We start from the raw sequence: 13,877 nt of genomic DNA on the forward strand, positions 1-13,877 counted from the left end.
TTTTCTTTTTTTGAGACGGAGTCTCGCTCTGTCACCCAGGCTGGAGTGCAATGGCGCGATCTCAGCTCACTGCAACCTCTGCCTCCTGGGTTCAAGCGATTCTCCTGCCTCAGCCTCCTGAGCAGCTGGGATTACAGGCATGTGCCACCACACCCAGCTAATTTTTGCATTTTTAGTAGAGACGGAGTTTCACCGTGTTGTCCAGGCTGATCTCGAACTCCCGACCTCAAGTGATCCACCTGTCTTGGCCTCTCAAAGTGTTGGAATTACAGGCGTGAGCCACCGCGCCTGGCCTAATTTTCTTTTTTAAAAAATTTTGTGAGCAGTGAGGAGTTCCAGGGCAGGCCCTGACTCCTCCAGACACACCATTTACACCTGAATCTCTGGGATGGGACCCCTCCCTCCTGCCTAAGAGTCCCACTACTTCCACTACTTAACTTTCTTATTGTGAAAAATAATACACCCCAAAGAGTATAAAATATAAATGTACAGTTTCACAAATTATCATAAAGCCAGCGTCCATGTAACAACTACCCAGGTTAAGAAATTGAGGCTGGGCGCAGTGGCTCACGCCTGTAATCTCAGCACTTTGGGAGGCCGAGGCAGGTGGAACACCTGAGGTCAGGAGTTCAAGACCAGCCTGGCCAACATGGTGAAACTCTGTCTCTACTAAAAATACAAAAATTTAGCTGGGCAGGGTGGCGCATGCCTATAGCCCCAGCTACTCAGGAGGCTGAGACAGGAGAATCACTTGAACCCAGGAGGTGGAGGTTGCACTGAGCCGAGATCACGCCACTGCACTCCAGCCTGGGTGACAGAGGGAGACTCTATGTGGAAAAAAAAAAAAAAAAAAAGGAGAAAAAAATCGAAAGTAGTCATTTCCCCTTAGCCTCCGTATGTCTTTTTCCGGGAGAGACCCTCCTGCCCCAACCATGCTCCCAAATGCACCAAATCTCACTCACTTGATTTGCTTATGGTTTTGCCAGCTGAACTGTGCATCCCTAAACAATATAGTTTAGTTGTATCTCTTTTTGCACTTAATTTAATTTTTTTTTTTAAGAGACAGAGTCTTGCCCTGTCACCCAGGCTAGAGTGCAGGAGTGCAGTCATGGCTCACTGTCACCTCAGACTCCTGGGTTCAAACGACCTTCCTGCCTCAGCCTTCCCAGTAGCTGGGACTACAGGCACATGGCACCATGCCAAGCTAATTTTTTTTTTTTTTTTGAGACGAAGTCTTGTTCTGTCACCCAAGCTGGAGTGCAGGGGCGCAATGTCAGCTCACTGCAATCTCTGCCCTCTGCTTCCTGGGCTCAAGCAATTCTCCTGTCTCAGCCTCCTGAGTAGCTGGGATTACAGGTGCCCCCCACCAGACCCGGCTAAATTTTTTTGTATTTTTAGTAGAGAGGGGGTATCACCATATTGGCCAGGCTGGTCTTGAACTCGTGACCTCAGGTGATCTGCCTGCCTCGGCCTCCCAAAGTGCTGGGATGACAGGCATGAGCCACTGTACCTGGCAGCAAGCTAATTTTTGTAGAGATGGGGATTTACCTTGTTGCCCAGGCAGGTCTCAAACTCTTGGGCTCAAGGTATCTGTCCACCTTGGCCTCCCAAAGTGCTGGGATTACAAGTGTGAGCCATCACACTTGACCTACTTATATGTCTTTTCTTGTGATGAAAATCTTAGTTTCTAGGGATAATAACATATTTATTTGCTTTATCTTAAACAATACCAGCGTAATTAGTAATAATTGAATTTTGAATGAAGTTTAACATTTCCAGGGCCGGGTGTGGTGGCTCACGCCTGTAATCCCAGCACATTGGGAGGCTGAGGCGGGCAGATCATGAGGTCAGGAGTTTGAGACTATCCTGGCCAAAATGGTGAAACCCCGTCTCTACTAAAAATACAAAAATTAGCCAGGGGTGGTGGTGGGCACCTGTAATCCTAGCTACTCGGGGGCTGAGGCAGGAGAATCGCTTCAACCCGGGAGCCGGAGGTTGCAGTGAGCCAAGATCGCGCCACTGCACTCCAGCCTGGGTGACAGAGCAAGACTCCGTCTCCAAAAAAAAAAAAAAGAAGAGTTCTTTGTAGTTCTTTTTGGCGTTAGGCTATCTCCCACTTGCTCAAATGATGTGTTTTAGTCACCTCCTATAATTCTCCAATATGCCACCAACTTTGATATAGAGTTAGGTCTGTTTGGGCCAGTTTCTTTTAAAATTTTTGTGATGGCATTTGTTAAAATTTAATTAATTAATTTGTATAAAATATTTTTATAGTTCCAAAGTCAAAACTGAAAAAGATGGAACATTCAGAGAGGTCCAATTTCTTAAAATTTTTTAAAATTATTTTTACTTCTGGTTTTATTTTTTTGAGATGTGATCCACCTGCCTCAGCCTCCCAAAGTGCTGAGATTACAGGCATGAGCCACTTGTCCAGCCAGAGAGGTCCAATTTCTGTTCATTTTCCCCTTCCCCATAAATAATCCTTTTTTTCCCATAGATTTTGGTTTATTCTATAATTTTGAAAATATAAACATAATTTATAATTCTCATTTCTTTTACCAAAAGGGACATTCTGAACATACTGTCTGCACTGCACTGTGTCACAGCAGTCACTCGGTGACAGGACATAGAGATTCTCTACTTTCCTCTTTATAGGTTTGTGGGACTCAGTTGAGTAGATGTATTAAAAATTCAATTAGTTCTCTTTTAACATACATTTTGGTTATTTCCACTCTTTTGCTATTGCAGACTGTGCTGCAATGAATAGCCTTGTGTATACATTTTCTCAAGGAAGGGTTTTGAGCATGGTAGTTACCTGATCGAATTTGTATTGTGAGGATTTCGTGACTGGGAGACTGGCCTGGCGAGGTGGGAGGAGGAGGGAGGCAGTGCTAGGCTTTCAGGATGTGGACGGATTGATGAAATCGTTTAGAATTGGAGCTCACATGGCTGTGTCCCCACTCCTTCACCCGCACCAGGGGGAGGAGTGTGTGTGTGTGTGTGTGTGTGTGTGTGTGTGTGTGTGTGTCCTGTGCGTGGTGGGGTCATATCCTCTTCGTGAGGTGGATGGGGGTGATGTGACCACCACATCCCTCCACGTCGCAGGGGACATGATAGGACCCTGTCCCTCCCCATGGGGTTAGTTGAGAGTGATGGAGCTGCGTTCCCCCTTCCGGGGAGGTGAAATGATGAGGCGTCCCACCCCCATGGAGTAGTGGGAATGGGGCCATGCTTCTCTCTCCAGCGCTCTCTCCCCGTCTTCCCCAGGGTGTCGCGCCTGGCGTCCGAGAAACGGGAGCTGGAGGCGCAGCTGGGCCGATCGCGCGAGGAGGCGCTGGCCGGGCGCGCGGCGCGCCAGGAGGTCGAGGCGCTGCGCGGGCTGGTGCGCGGGCTGGAGCTGGAGCTGCGGCAGGAGCGCGGCCTCGGGCACAGGGTGGCCGGCCGTCGCGGCCAGGACTGCCGCCGTCTGGCCAAGGAGGTGAACAGCGGGGGCCCGGGGTGGCCAGCGAGGCGCGGACCTCGGCCTCAGCCTGGACCTTGGCCTCAGCCTGGACCTCCGCGCCCCTCTCTCCTCCCGGCAGCTCGAGGAGGCGAAGGCATCGGAGCGGAGTCTGCGCGCCCGGCTGAAGACGCTGACCAGCGAGCTGGCATTGTACAAGAGGGGGTGAGAGGCGAGGCCTGCCAGGCACCTGGGCGGATGGGCGGGGCCTGAGGGGGGTGGGGCCTGATGAGGCGGAGCCTAAGGGAGGCGGGGCGGGGCCAGGTAGGGTGGAGGGGGCGGGGCTGAAGGGGAGGCGGGGCTTAGCGGACCCCGACTGGAGTCCAGACAGGATTTGGGTGCGGTGGTTAGAAGGTGGACCCGGGCTGTGCGGAGATGCGCAGGCTTGGGGCGGCGTTCAGGAGGGACTGGGAAAGGGATCGGGCCCTAGGGTCTCCTGGTGCGAAAGGGTGCGGCGCAGCAGGTGGGGGATCAGGGTGAGGTCCGCTGGCATTTATGGGGTGGGTGGTGGAAAATTGGGAAGGGTTTCCGGGGAGTTGTGGAAGACTCCGGAAAGAAGGGTCTGTTGAAGGTGGTGTGTTGAAAGGATGTAGGGAAATGACAGAGGGGTGTTTTAGGCGTTTGGGTGAGGTCTGGGGGGAAGATATCGAGAGGGTCGTGGGCCCAGAAGTGCACGTCTAGGAGCTGATGGGGTAGGCCTGAGGGTTCGGAGAAGGTGCGGTCGGGGAGGAGTCTCGCGATTGAATTTGTCGGGGCGGGCGGGAAGCTGACAGCTGCCCCTGTGGTCTTAGGAGGCGGACTCCGCCGGTGCAGCCGCCCCCGGCGCGGGAGGACCGGGCCTCATCGTCCCGGGAGCGCTCCACGTCGCGAGGCCGCGGCGCCGCGCGCTCCTCATCCCGGGAGAGTGGCCGCGGGAGCCGGGGTCGGGGCCGCCCTGCGCTCCCTTCGCCCTCGCCCACAGGTCTGTGCCCCTGCCCTGCGGTAGGGAGGGGACGCACTGGCGCTGCCAAGGCCCATCTCCGGACCTAGCCGCCTCCTCTCCCACGCCGTCCTAGGTGGTCGCGCGCTCCGCTTCGACCCCACGGCCTTTGTGAAAGCCAAGGAAAGGAAGCAGAGAGAGATCCAGATGAAGTCAGTGCCCCTTCCTCCCTCACCTGCCCCTGTCCCGTGCCCGCTCCCGGGCGCTCATCTCTCCACGCCACCATCAGTCCGCATCCTCTGCCACCTGCTCGCTTCTCGCCCGATACCCCCGCCTGCTCTGCCTGCTCCGCCTGCTCTGCCTTCCGTCCGTCCCACCTCCTCGTCTGTGTTTCTGCATGCTTTCCGGTCGTAGGCCCGTCACCTCGGGCGTTCGCCGGCGTGGCTGTGAGCTTTAGGGGCGCAGCGACCCCCTTGCCTGCAGGAGTTGGGCGTACAGGCCGGCGTCTCCTTTCTTTTTTCCCAGGCAGCAGCAGCGGAACCGATTAGGCAGTGGGGGAAGCGGGGACGGTCCGTCTGTCTCCTGGTCTCGCCAGACCCGGCCCCCTGCTGCCGTGACTGGCCGAGGGGACGCCCCTAACCGCTCCCGAAACCGCAGCTCCTCAGGTAACTGGCCTGGAGCTCGGGGCCGCCGGGCTAGGCGGGACTGGGCGGGGGTGGGAGGCACTGGGCGGGGCGGGGCTGGGCGGGCTGGGAGGTACTGGGCGGGGCCAGCGAGGGCCAGAGCTCACGCCCTCCGTCTCCCTCTAGTGGACAGTTTCCGCAGCCGCTGCTCGTCTGCCAGCTCCTGCAGCGATTTGGAGGATTTCTCTGAGTCGCTCTCCAGAGGGTAAAACTTGGACTTGGGAAAAGGATCACCTGCAAAGGGTTTCTGGGGAGACTAGAAACAGTCTTTTGCAGGGAAATTGGGTGATGGAGCCTGGGGGCCTTGAAACCACAAAGGTCGGGGAGGTGGGAAGTACCAGAGCCTCCCCACCACTGGTCCTTGGTTACTCCTTTTTCTCAGGGGTCGCCGCCGCCGTGGGAAGCCTCCCAGCCCAACGCCCTGGAGTGGGTCCAATATGGTGAGTAGAAGGGGCAACATAAACCACTGGAACACAGCTGCCCCCATTTCCTGTGATTCCTTCCTGGGGATCAGGTGCAGAGGCGACTCTGAATGCCTTTGGCAATAGGGCTTTTTTGTTTAAGAGTGGGTCTCGCTCTTTCAGACTGGGGTGCAGTGGGGCAATTGTAGCTCACAGCAGCTTTCAACTCCTGGGCTCAAGAGATCCTCCCACCTCGGCCTACGGAGTAGCTGGGACTAGGCTTTGTTTTTGGTGGGGGGGGAGGGTGGGGTTGAGACAGGATAAGGGGGTAGTATTGTCTCTTTATGTTGCCCAGGCTGGTCTGGAACTCCTGGCCTCAAGCCATCCTCAGCCTCCCACAGCACTGGAGTTACAGGCTGGGCCAGTGCACCTGGCCTGGGAACAGCACGTTTTGAGAGCATTAGATTGGAGAAGGAATAATGAGGGGCAGGTGATGTTCTTTAGGGCTTTGGCTTCTGACCGTCAGGTCTTAAAACCTGTCTCCTTCTCTTACCAGCTGTATGATTCAAGGCAGTTCTTTAGCCTCTCTGTACCTTAGTTTTTGTTTATCAGTTAACCAGTGTTGGTAATGGCATCGCCTCACATGTGAGGTGAGGGCTCTGTGAGGACATTAGGAGGTTATTTTGCATATAATGAATGGCCAGTAGATGTCAGGCCTTATTTTTCCCCAAGGTCCTTAGGCTCAGGATTTCCAGTGGGATTTAGGGGGACAGGAATAGAGGGACAGTGGGTGACCCCTTTTCCTGCCTTCCCCATTACCAGAAGTCTACCCCCATGGAACACAGCCACCATCAGAAATCTCTGGCCAACTCCGGGGGCTGCGTCCCCATCAAAGGTGAGCCTGGGACTCCACATCCCCTCTCCCAGCCCCAGGTCCCGTTGGAATGGTAGTGGGGGCAGTGGTATATTGGGCCCAGGAACTCCCTGGGGCTTCAGGCCCCTCACAGCCCCCCATACCCACACCTGCTCTCACAGAGTACAGCTCGGACCACCAGGCGGCTGACATGGCCGAAATAGACGCACGCCTGAAGGCCTTGCAGGAGTACATGAACCGACTGGACATGCGGTCATGACGTGGAGAAGGGGTACTGCCCCTCCATCCCCCACCCACTTGCTGGGTATGGTGTGGGGGTTGGGGCCAGGGTGGCCTCCAGCCCTGTCCAGGCGCCGCCCTGGCCCAGCCCCTTCTGCTGCCCCTGGGGTCTCAGGTGTGTGAGGCCCTGACCTGCCCTCTCCCCAGGCAGTGCATGCTGGGAGGGGGGATGCGTGCATTTTGTAAATAAACATATTTGCCCTGGGGACCCCTCAGCTTATGACTAAAGGGTGAGGGTGGAGTGGGGAGAAATGTGGAGGAAGAGAAATTGGGGGGTATAATTGGGACCTGTGTGTCTGTGCCTCAGAGGCAGATTGGGACTCAGGCCTAGGAGAAGCTTGTACACTCTCTAAACAGTGCAAGGGCAGACCTGGGAGGAGTAGTGAGCAGCCCGTCCCCAAAGGAGTCCAAGCAAAGGTTCTGCGCAGGATGCCTTTGGCTGTGTGGTGGGAAGGGGGGTGTCTTGCAGCGTGGTTCACCGCCCAGGAGGACCCCCAGGACCCCCTGTTGGTGACATCCAGGCCACCTTGGTGCTGATTCCTGGGCTCTGACCTGAGACCTCTGGGTTCTGAGCTGTGGTGTTGCTCTCGAGCTGGGATCTCCGGGGTCTTGGTTCAGGGCCGGGGCCTCTGGGTTCCAAGCACCAGTGAGGAGAGTGCTGGGAGGGGAAGGTGTGGGAGGCCTTTGGTCTTGTGGGAGGGAGAGAAGGAGGGGAGGTGTGTGGTGGGACCTGCTGAGGAACACATTTTGAGCTGCATCTTTATTGGAGAAGGAGGCAGTGGGGTTTTCGGCCATGGGAGGAGAGGAATGGAGTGCGGATCAGCAGGGCCTCAGGGGGAGCGGTAGTGTGGCCAATTCTGGATGAGGTTGTAGAGCTGGTCGCCTGGAGAGAGTGTACGCTGCACCTCCCGGTGTCCTTTGAGCACATAGTTGGACCTCAGGGCTCCCTGAGCCACGCCGCAGGCCAATAGACCCTGGGCTGCCCGGATGGCCTGGGGTGGGGGCACCCGATCTGGAGGAGGCAGAGGTAGGAGTTAGGCAGGGGCTTTCCCGAAGGGCAGTGATAGTGTAGGGCTCCGTGTCAGCCCCCATCCCGACTGGCTGGACAGTCACTCACCCATGTAGTTGCCCATGAAGCTGATGCCAATGGACATGGGGTTCCATAAGTGACCTGAGTGGGCACCCATGAAGTTCCAGCCACGGCCCTCGTATACGAGCCCGTCTTCTCCAATCAGGAAGCTGCATGGGGAGGTCGGGGGGCTTGATGAGTGAGGGAGGGTTTCCCGAGGAGGACTCCTCCTCCTTCCTCCACTCACCCTGTCTCTGTTCCTGCCATGGTGCACACAACTTCCCCAGCATGCTTCTCACCCATTAATTTCCCACGATAGTAACAATGACTGTGGTCATTTATTGGGCCCCTGCCATGCGCCAAGCACAGCTCTGCATACACCTTTTTTTCATCCTCACAGCAACCGTGTGAGTCACTACCACCCCCGTTTTATATAGACAGAATCAGGGCGGTAGAATCACCTGCCCCGGGGTCACGCAGCCCATCTGAGGCACAGCTGGGGTTTTTAACCAGGCCTCTGTGGTCCCCACCCACGTGATCTTGTGCCTTGCTCTCTCCTGCCTCTGTAGAGGATTTGTGGAAGTCTTGTTTTACTGAATCCTTGCAGGACAGCCCTCTGAGGCAGGGACTTTTTTTTTTTGAGACGGAGTTTCACTCTTGTTGCCCAGGCTGGAGTGCAGTGGCGTGATCTCAGCTCACTGCAACCTCTGCCTCCTGGGTTCAAGCGATTCTCGTGCCTCAGCCTCCTGAGTACCGGGGATTACAAGCATGTGCCACCACACTCGGATAATTTTTGTATTATTAGTAGAGATGGGGTTTCACCATGTTGGCCAGGCTGGTCTCGAACTCCCGACCTCAGGTGATCTGTCTGCCTTTGGCCTCCCAAAGTGCTGGGATTACAGTCATGAGTCACAGTGCCCGGCCGAGGCAAGGACTCTTATCATCCTCATCTTAAGCAGAGAGAGAGCAGAGACTCAGAAAGCGGCATAATTTGTACAAGCTCCTCAGAGCCCCCTGCCTCTCAGAACTCTGCCCTTGCCCCAGCTTGCTTCCTGCCCTCGGGGTCCACTGTGGGACAGGATCAGAAACTCAAAGTTGGGGTCATAACCAGATACCAACCCTGGAGCCCCAGCACCTGCCTCTTTGAGGTTTCCAAGCCTGGCAGCAGATCCTTAAGGCTGATTCATTCAGCACATCTGATTGAGCGTGTCTGACTTGGCAAATGGGAATGAACTAGAAGATCAGTGCCTTGGAGCTGCAGTATGTGCCAACTCAGCCCTCGCACTCACAGTGTCATTAATGACGCACAGAATGTTGGAACTTCCGAATCTCGAGACCTGAATCTGCTGCTTAGGAAGCCAGCTCCCAGAATCTGGCCCCAGTGATGCTGGCTGCTGGGACTGGCTGGTTGTGGCCCTGCCATATTCCTGGAGCCTGGCATGATGGTGGTGGGGTCAGGGGTGGTTGGTTCTCCCTGGTCATTTGTTGCATGAATACAGCTCATTTAAACCTCAGTCACCATCGCCAAGCGGGTACAGTCAAAAGCCGCATTTACAGGTGAAGAAATGAGGCTCAGAGAGAGAACGTGACGTGACATGGAAAGGTGATTCAGAACGTTAGAACCAGATTCTGAATCCTAAAAGCTGAGGGCCAGACAGCAGCTGCTTCTGTATGTGGTGATGTGGACCCGAGGCTCTGGCCTTCGTGACCTCATGGGAACACTTAGAATCGGAGCACCTGAGTCTTGGAAACAAAACGTTGAAGTTGGAGTCTTTGATAAAATCTTCAACTGGAAGAGCTGGGAATACCTTTGGAAACTTCTAGACTTCTCTGGGTGGGTTTTTTTTGCATGTGTGTGTGAGTGAGACACAGCCTTAGGAGGTCCTGAGAACATGCCCTCTGGGTGGGGTCTATTGAAGGGGCTCTGGGACCTGCGTGTACCTCCAGTAGGCTCTGCAGGGGATTCTGATGCTTACCTGGGTTGAGAGCCTGCAGGATTCAAACATTCCCTCCCTGTGGAAACCCTCAGGCTGGACTGCAGCCCGTTATAAGGAGGAGGTAGCTGGTAGGCATGGCCTGGGACCTGCTTCAGCCTGCTTCAGCTGGCACCCCTTAGAGTCTGTTCTCCCCACGGCAGCCAGAGGGAGTCTCTTGTACCTACACTAGCCCTGGTCCGTGGTCTGTGGGCGGAAGCCTCCCATGGCTCCCATCTCGGAGTAAAAGCTGGAGTCCTCACTGTGGTCCACAAGGCCCTGCCTGGTCCGGCCCTTTCCTCATTTCATTCCGCTCCCCCGGCTATGTTCAGCCACCCTATCCTTCCCACGGGACCCCCCCCCCCCCCATCAACCCCGTTGGCTTTGCCCCCAGCACCCCCTGCCACCTGCACTCCTCTGTCTGCTCCCCCATCCCAGAGCCAAGGCAGCCACTCTCAGGGAGGCCTTCCCTTGCCCCACCCTTCCAAGGAGCCTGTGTGGGTCTGGTCCCAGCCTGAGGTCACCCTCCCTCACCTCTTTCCTTTTATCCATCCCTCTGTCACCGTCTGAATTCGCCTGTGGCCTTGGCTTGTTTCTCCCTGCTGGTCTTTCAACCCCAGGAAGCTAGAGTGGCGCCACTCTCCATGCCACATCTGGCACACTGCCTGGCACATAGTAGGTGCCTAATGGCAATAGCCCATGGCTTTGCGGGCCCCCGTGTGCCAGGCAGTTCCTAGGTGCTTTGCCTGTATTGGCTCATCTAAGGAGCAGATGGGCCGCGATCCCACTGACTTTGCCGAGGAGGAAGCTGAAGCCGGGAGGACCCGCCCCAGGCCTCAGCCAGCAATAAGCTGAGCTGACTGACCCTGGAACCCAGCTCCGCACTGGGTCAGCCTGCTTTTCCGCCTCCTAACAAAGGCACCAGGCATCAGGAAGGGGCGCCTTCATAAGGCGTCGCGGACACCTTGGTGTGCATTAGGCAAAGGCTGCCCCTTCTTCCCGGGAGGGGCTTAGATTTCAGCCCATGCCCCCTCCTCACGCATCTTTGTGCTGTGAGCACCTGCCCCGGCCCACGTGGTGACCCGAGGAAGAAATGACCTTGTGAGGTTCAGTAAGCTGCTCAGGGTGTCAGCCAGGTGGCCTCAGCACCGGGCCTAGAACTAGTCCCGCTGGCGGGCACTTGCACACCTTTGCCCCTGGGGTCCCCAGTCCAGCCCGTGCCTTCCCGCCACACTCACTTGTAGCCCACGTCGCACCAGCCCTGTGTCTTCATGTGGTAGTGCTGCACATTCCGGGCCTGCTGCTGGCACGAGGCTGGGGTGTTGCAGCTGCTGCCCGCCGTGTGCGACACCACCACATAGCGTAAGGGCAGGCTCAGGCGCTGGGCGCAGTCTGATGCCAGGGCCCTCCACTCGTTCCGGGGCACTATGGGGCTGCAGCAGGCCGGGTCTTCTGTCTCCTGAGCCGCTCCGAGTCGAAGGAGGCCGAGGAGAGCCCAGGCAAGCAGCGCGCAGCGGCGGGACATAGCGGCAGGGCGGCAGGGGCGGGGAGACCGCTAGGAGCGCCCGGTGGAGGGGCCGCCTTTATCTCCTGGGGGATTCCGGGAGTGGCCTGGAAAGTCTTGCTTCACACCTTGCTGGGACTTCCTGCTGGCCCAGCAGACCCCAGACTCAGCTTCCTTCTCTGGCTGGGCCAGGGCGGGATGCACTGTGGTTGGGGTCTGGGTCACTCCCACGGCAATGACAGGCCCCCTCGCTCAGCAGGGAGGGACGCACAGGCCCCTGGGCGCTTCGCCCCGCCGTTTCTGGAAGACCCGGGGCCGGGATCCCGGTCCTGCTTGTCTCTCCTCTCAGTGGAACATGGAACAACTCAACAGGAACTTACATTGCAGAGGCCCGGGGCATTGGCACATCTTTTCCCCGCAAGGACTGAGGTAACAAAGGTGCCCATTTTAAAAACACTTCCTTCTCCCAGGTCCAAGCCTGATGCCATTTACCCTTGCAGCAAACTCAAGAGGTGAGTATCTGGAAGGCCATTTTACAGTGGAGTAAACTGAGGTTGGGAGCAGGGAAGTCACGGGCTGAGACACAGGAGGCACCGGAGCCCCATGTCTAGAGCCAGGCTGCCTGCGTGTGAATCTTGGATACGTAGTGTGTGAGAGCCTGCAAGTGGTTTTTTAAAATGTGTATTTAAAAAAATTATTTTAATTTTATATTTTATAAATAATATTTTACTTTTTTTGTTTGTTTGTTTGAGATGGAGTTTTGTTCTTGTCACCCAGGCTGGAGTGCAATGGTGCGATCTTGGGCCACTGCAACCTCCGCCTCCTGGCTTCAAGTGATTCTCCTGCCTCAGCCTCCTGAGTAGCTGGGATTACAAGTGCACACCACCACCCAGCTAATCCCTCCAGAGTAGCTGGGATTACAAGCGCACACCACCACCCAGCTAAAAATTAGCCCAGCTAATTTTTATATTTTTGGTAGAGACGGGGTTTTGCCATGTTGGCCTGGCTGGTCTCGAACTCCTGACCTCAGGTGAGCCACCTGCCAGTGTTCCAGAGTGCTGGGATTACTATAGGCATGAGCCACCGCGCGTGACCAGTGTGGTGTGTTTTAATCTTCCATGTCCTGCATTCTCACATACATTGTACTCATGCTGTTACTGAACTGTGCACCAGGCATCTGTAGCACTTTTCAGAAATTATCATATACTCACGACAAGCTTGCAAGATGCATGTTATTATTAACCCCTCTTACAGTTGATGGAACTGAGGCCCGGGGAGATGATCACATACAGGAGGTGGGGAAGCCAGGGTTTGGCTACAGGCTTTCTGCCTGCAGAGTTATAAACCGTATTCTCCTCCCTACAAACTTATATAAGGACATTAAAAAAAAAAATCGAAACCATGTGCATCAATTTACCTTTTGTCACCTAATATTTCATGGGCATCTCGCCAGGGCAGTACATCTAATTCTAATTTATTCTTTATAATAGTTGCACAATATGCTATAGTATCAGTTCAGCATTGTAGATCTTTTAGTTTTTGAAGGTTTTGCAGTATTTTCCCCACACTACGCAAAATATTTTCAGACATATATCCCTATGTGCTGGTGCATTTATAAGTAAATTATAAACACAGAGTTATTAGGTCAATGAGTATACATATTTAATTAATACTATCAGATTGTTTTCCCCAAGAAGCTATTAATAATTCGTATTTTTCACCAGTAATGTTTTGGAGCCTCCTCACCCTGACCCCAGAAGTGGGTGTTATCACTTCTTCTTTTTTTTTTTTTTTTTTTTGAGTCAGAGTCTCGCTCTGTCACTCAGGCTGGAATGCAGTGGCACGATCTTGTCTCACTGCAACCTCCACCTCCTGGGTTCAAGCCATTCTCCTGCCTCAGCCTCCCAAGTAGCTGGGATTACAGGCGTGTGCCACCACACCTGGCTAATTTTTGTATTTGTAGTAGAAACGGGGTTTCGCCATGTTGGCCAAGCTGATCTCGAATTTCTGAGCTCAGGTGATCCACCCACCTCAGCCTCCCAAAGTGCTGGGATTACAGGCGTGAGGCACCTTGCCTGGCCAGTGTTATCACTTCTTAAATTTATAAGTATAAAGTGACAGCTCCTTTGGCATTTTTATACCCACTCAGGAGACTGGGTATTTTTCTGTATTTGCTGTCTATATTTGGGCTTGCTCTTTTGTCAGTTACCTATTCATATCCATTGCCCATTAAAAAAAAATTGGGTTGTTTGCCTTTTTGTTATCATTTGCAAAATGAACAAAAGAATCCCATAATTGGGATTTTTGAGTTCTTGGGTGTGTACATTTTGTGTATTTCAGTTTTTTTTAGAAGCATTAAAGAATAATGTAATAGAAAAAGTGTATAAACACATTTTTTATAGAGTTGATAGACTTAGAGTAGTGAGCTTATGAATTTTCACGAAGTGAATGCACCTGTGTATCCAGTGCCTGGATTAAGAAGTAGAGCTACACTTAAAATTTTAATAGGAATTGGTAAATACAATACCGAAAAGATTTTAGTATTTACTTTTCCCACAATGCGATCAGTTTTTAAATGTTTTACTAATCCAAAGAACAAGATCTCATTATTGCTTTATTTGCATTTCCTTGAACATTAGAGAGGTGATTATCTTTTTACATATTTATGGCTATCAG

General features: G+C 54.1%; 2 protein-coding genes across 8 annotated transcripts in view; one reads left to right on the forward strand and one right to left on the reverse strand.

Annotated features, from left to right (window-relative positions):
* Window positions 1-6,948, forward strand: part of CCDC61 (coiled-coil domain containing 61) — a 28,535-nt gene extending 21,587 nt beyond the window's left edge. For all 7 annotated transcript variants that reach the window (XM_058428539.1, XM_032177085.2, XM_032177086.2 and 4 more), the window contains 9 exons: window positions 3,268-3,478; window positions 3,582-3,664; window positions 4,291-4,460; window positions 4,555-4,630; window positions 4,944-5,083; window positions 5,228-5,306; window positions 5,484-5,541; window positions 6,325-6,397; window positions 6,538-6,948. In XM_058428539.1, the coding sequence (XP_058284522.1) occupies window positions 3,268-3,478; window positions 3,582-3,664; window positions 4,291-4,460; window positions 4,555-4,630; window positions 4,944-5,083; window positions 5,228-5,306; window positions 5,484-5,541; window positions 6,325-6,397; window positions 6,538-6,635 (988 nt within the window). In that variant the 3' untranslated portion in view covers window positions 6,636-6,948. The remainder of the gene's footprint in view (window positions 1-3,267; window positions 3,479-3,581; window positions 3,665-4,290; window positions 4,461-4,554; window positions 4,631-4,943; window positions 5,084-5,227; window positions 5,307-5,483; window positions 5,542-6,324; window positions 6,398-6,537) is intronic.
* Window positions 6,948-11,230, reverse strand: PGLYRP1 (peptidoglycan recognition protein 1). The gene is made up of 3 exons (XM_058428542.1): window positions 10,936-11,230; window positions 7,773-7,894; window positions 6,948-7,667 (listed from the first exon to the last, which is right to left on the reverse strand). Exons 1-3 carry the CDS (start codon window positions 11,220-11,222, stop codon window positions 7,486-7,488), a joined length of 591 nt encoding a protein of 196 aa, XP_058284525.1. The 5' UTR covers window positions 11,223-11,230; the 3' UTR covers window positions 6,948-7,485.
* Between the last annotated feature and the right edge of the window lie 2,647 nt (window positions 11,231-13,877).

The sequence above is a fragment of the Hylobates moloch genome, unplaced genomic scaffold, assembly GCF_009828535.3.
Source record: "Hylobates moloch isolate HMO894 unplaced genomic scaffold, HMol_V3 SCAFFOLD_15, whole genome shotgun sequence".
Lineage (NCBI taxonomy): Eukaryota > Metazoa > Chordata > Mammalia > Primates > Hylobatidae > Hylobates > Hylobates moloch.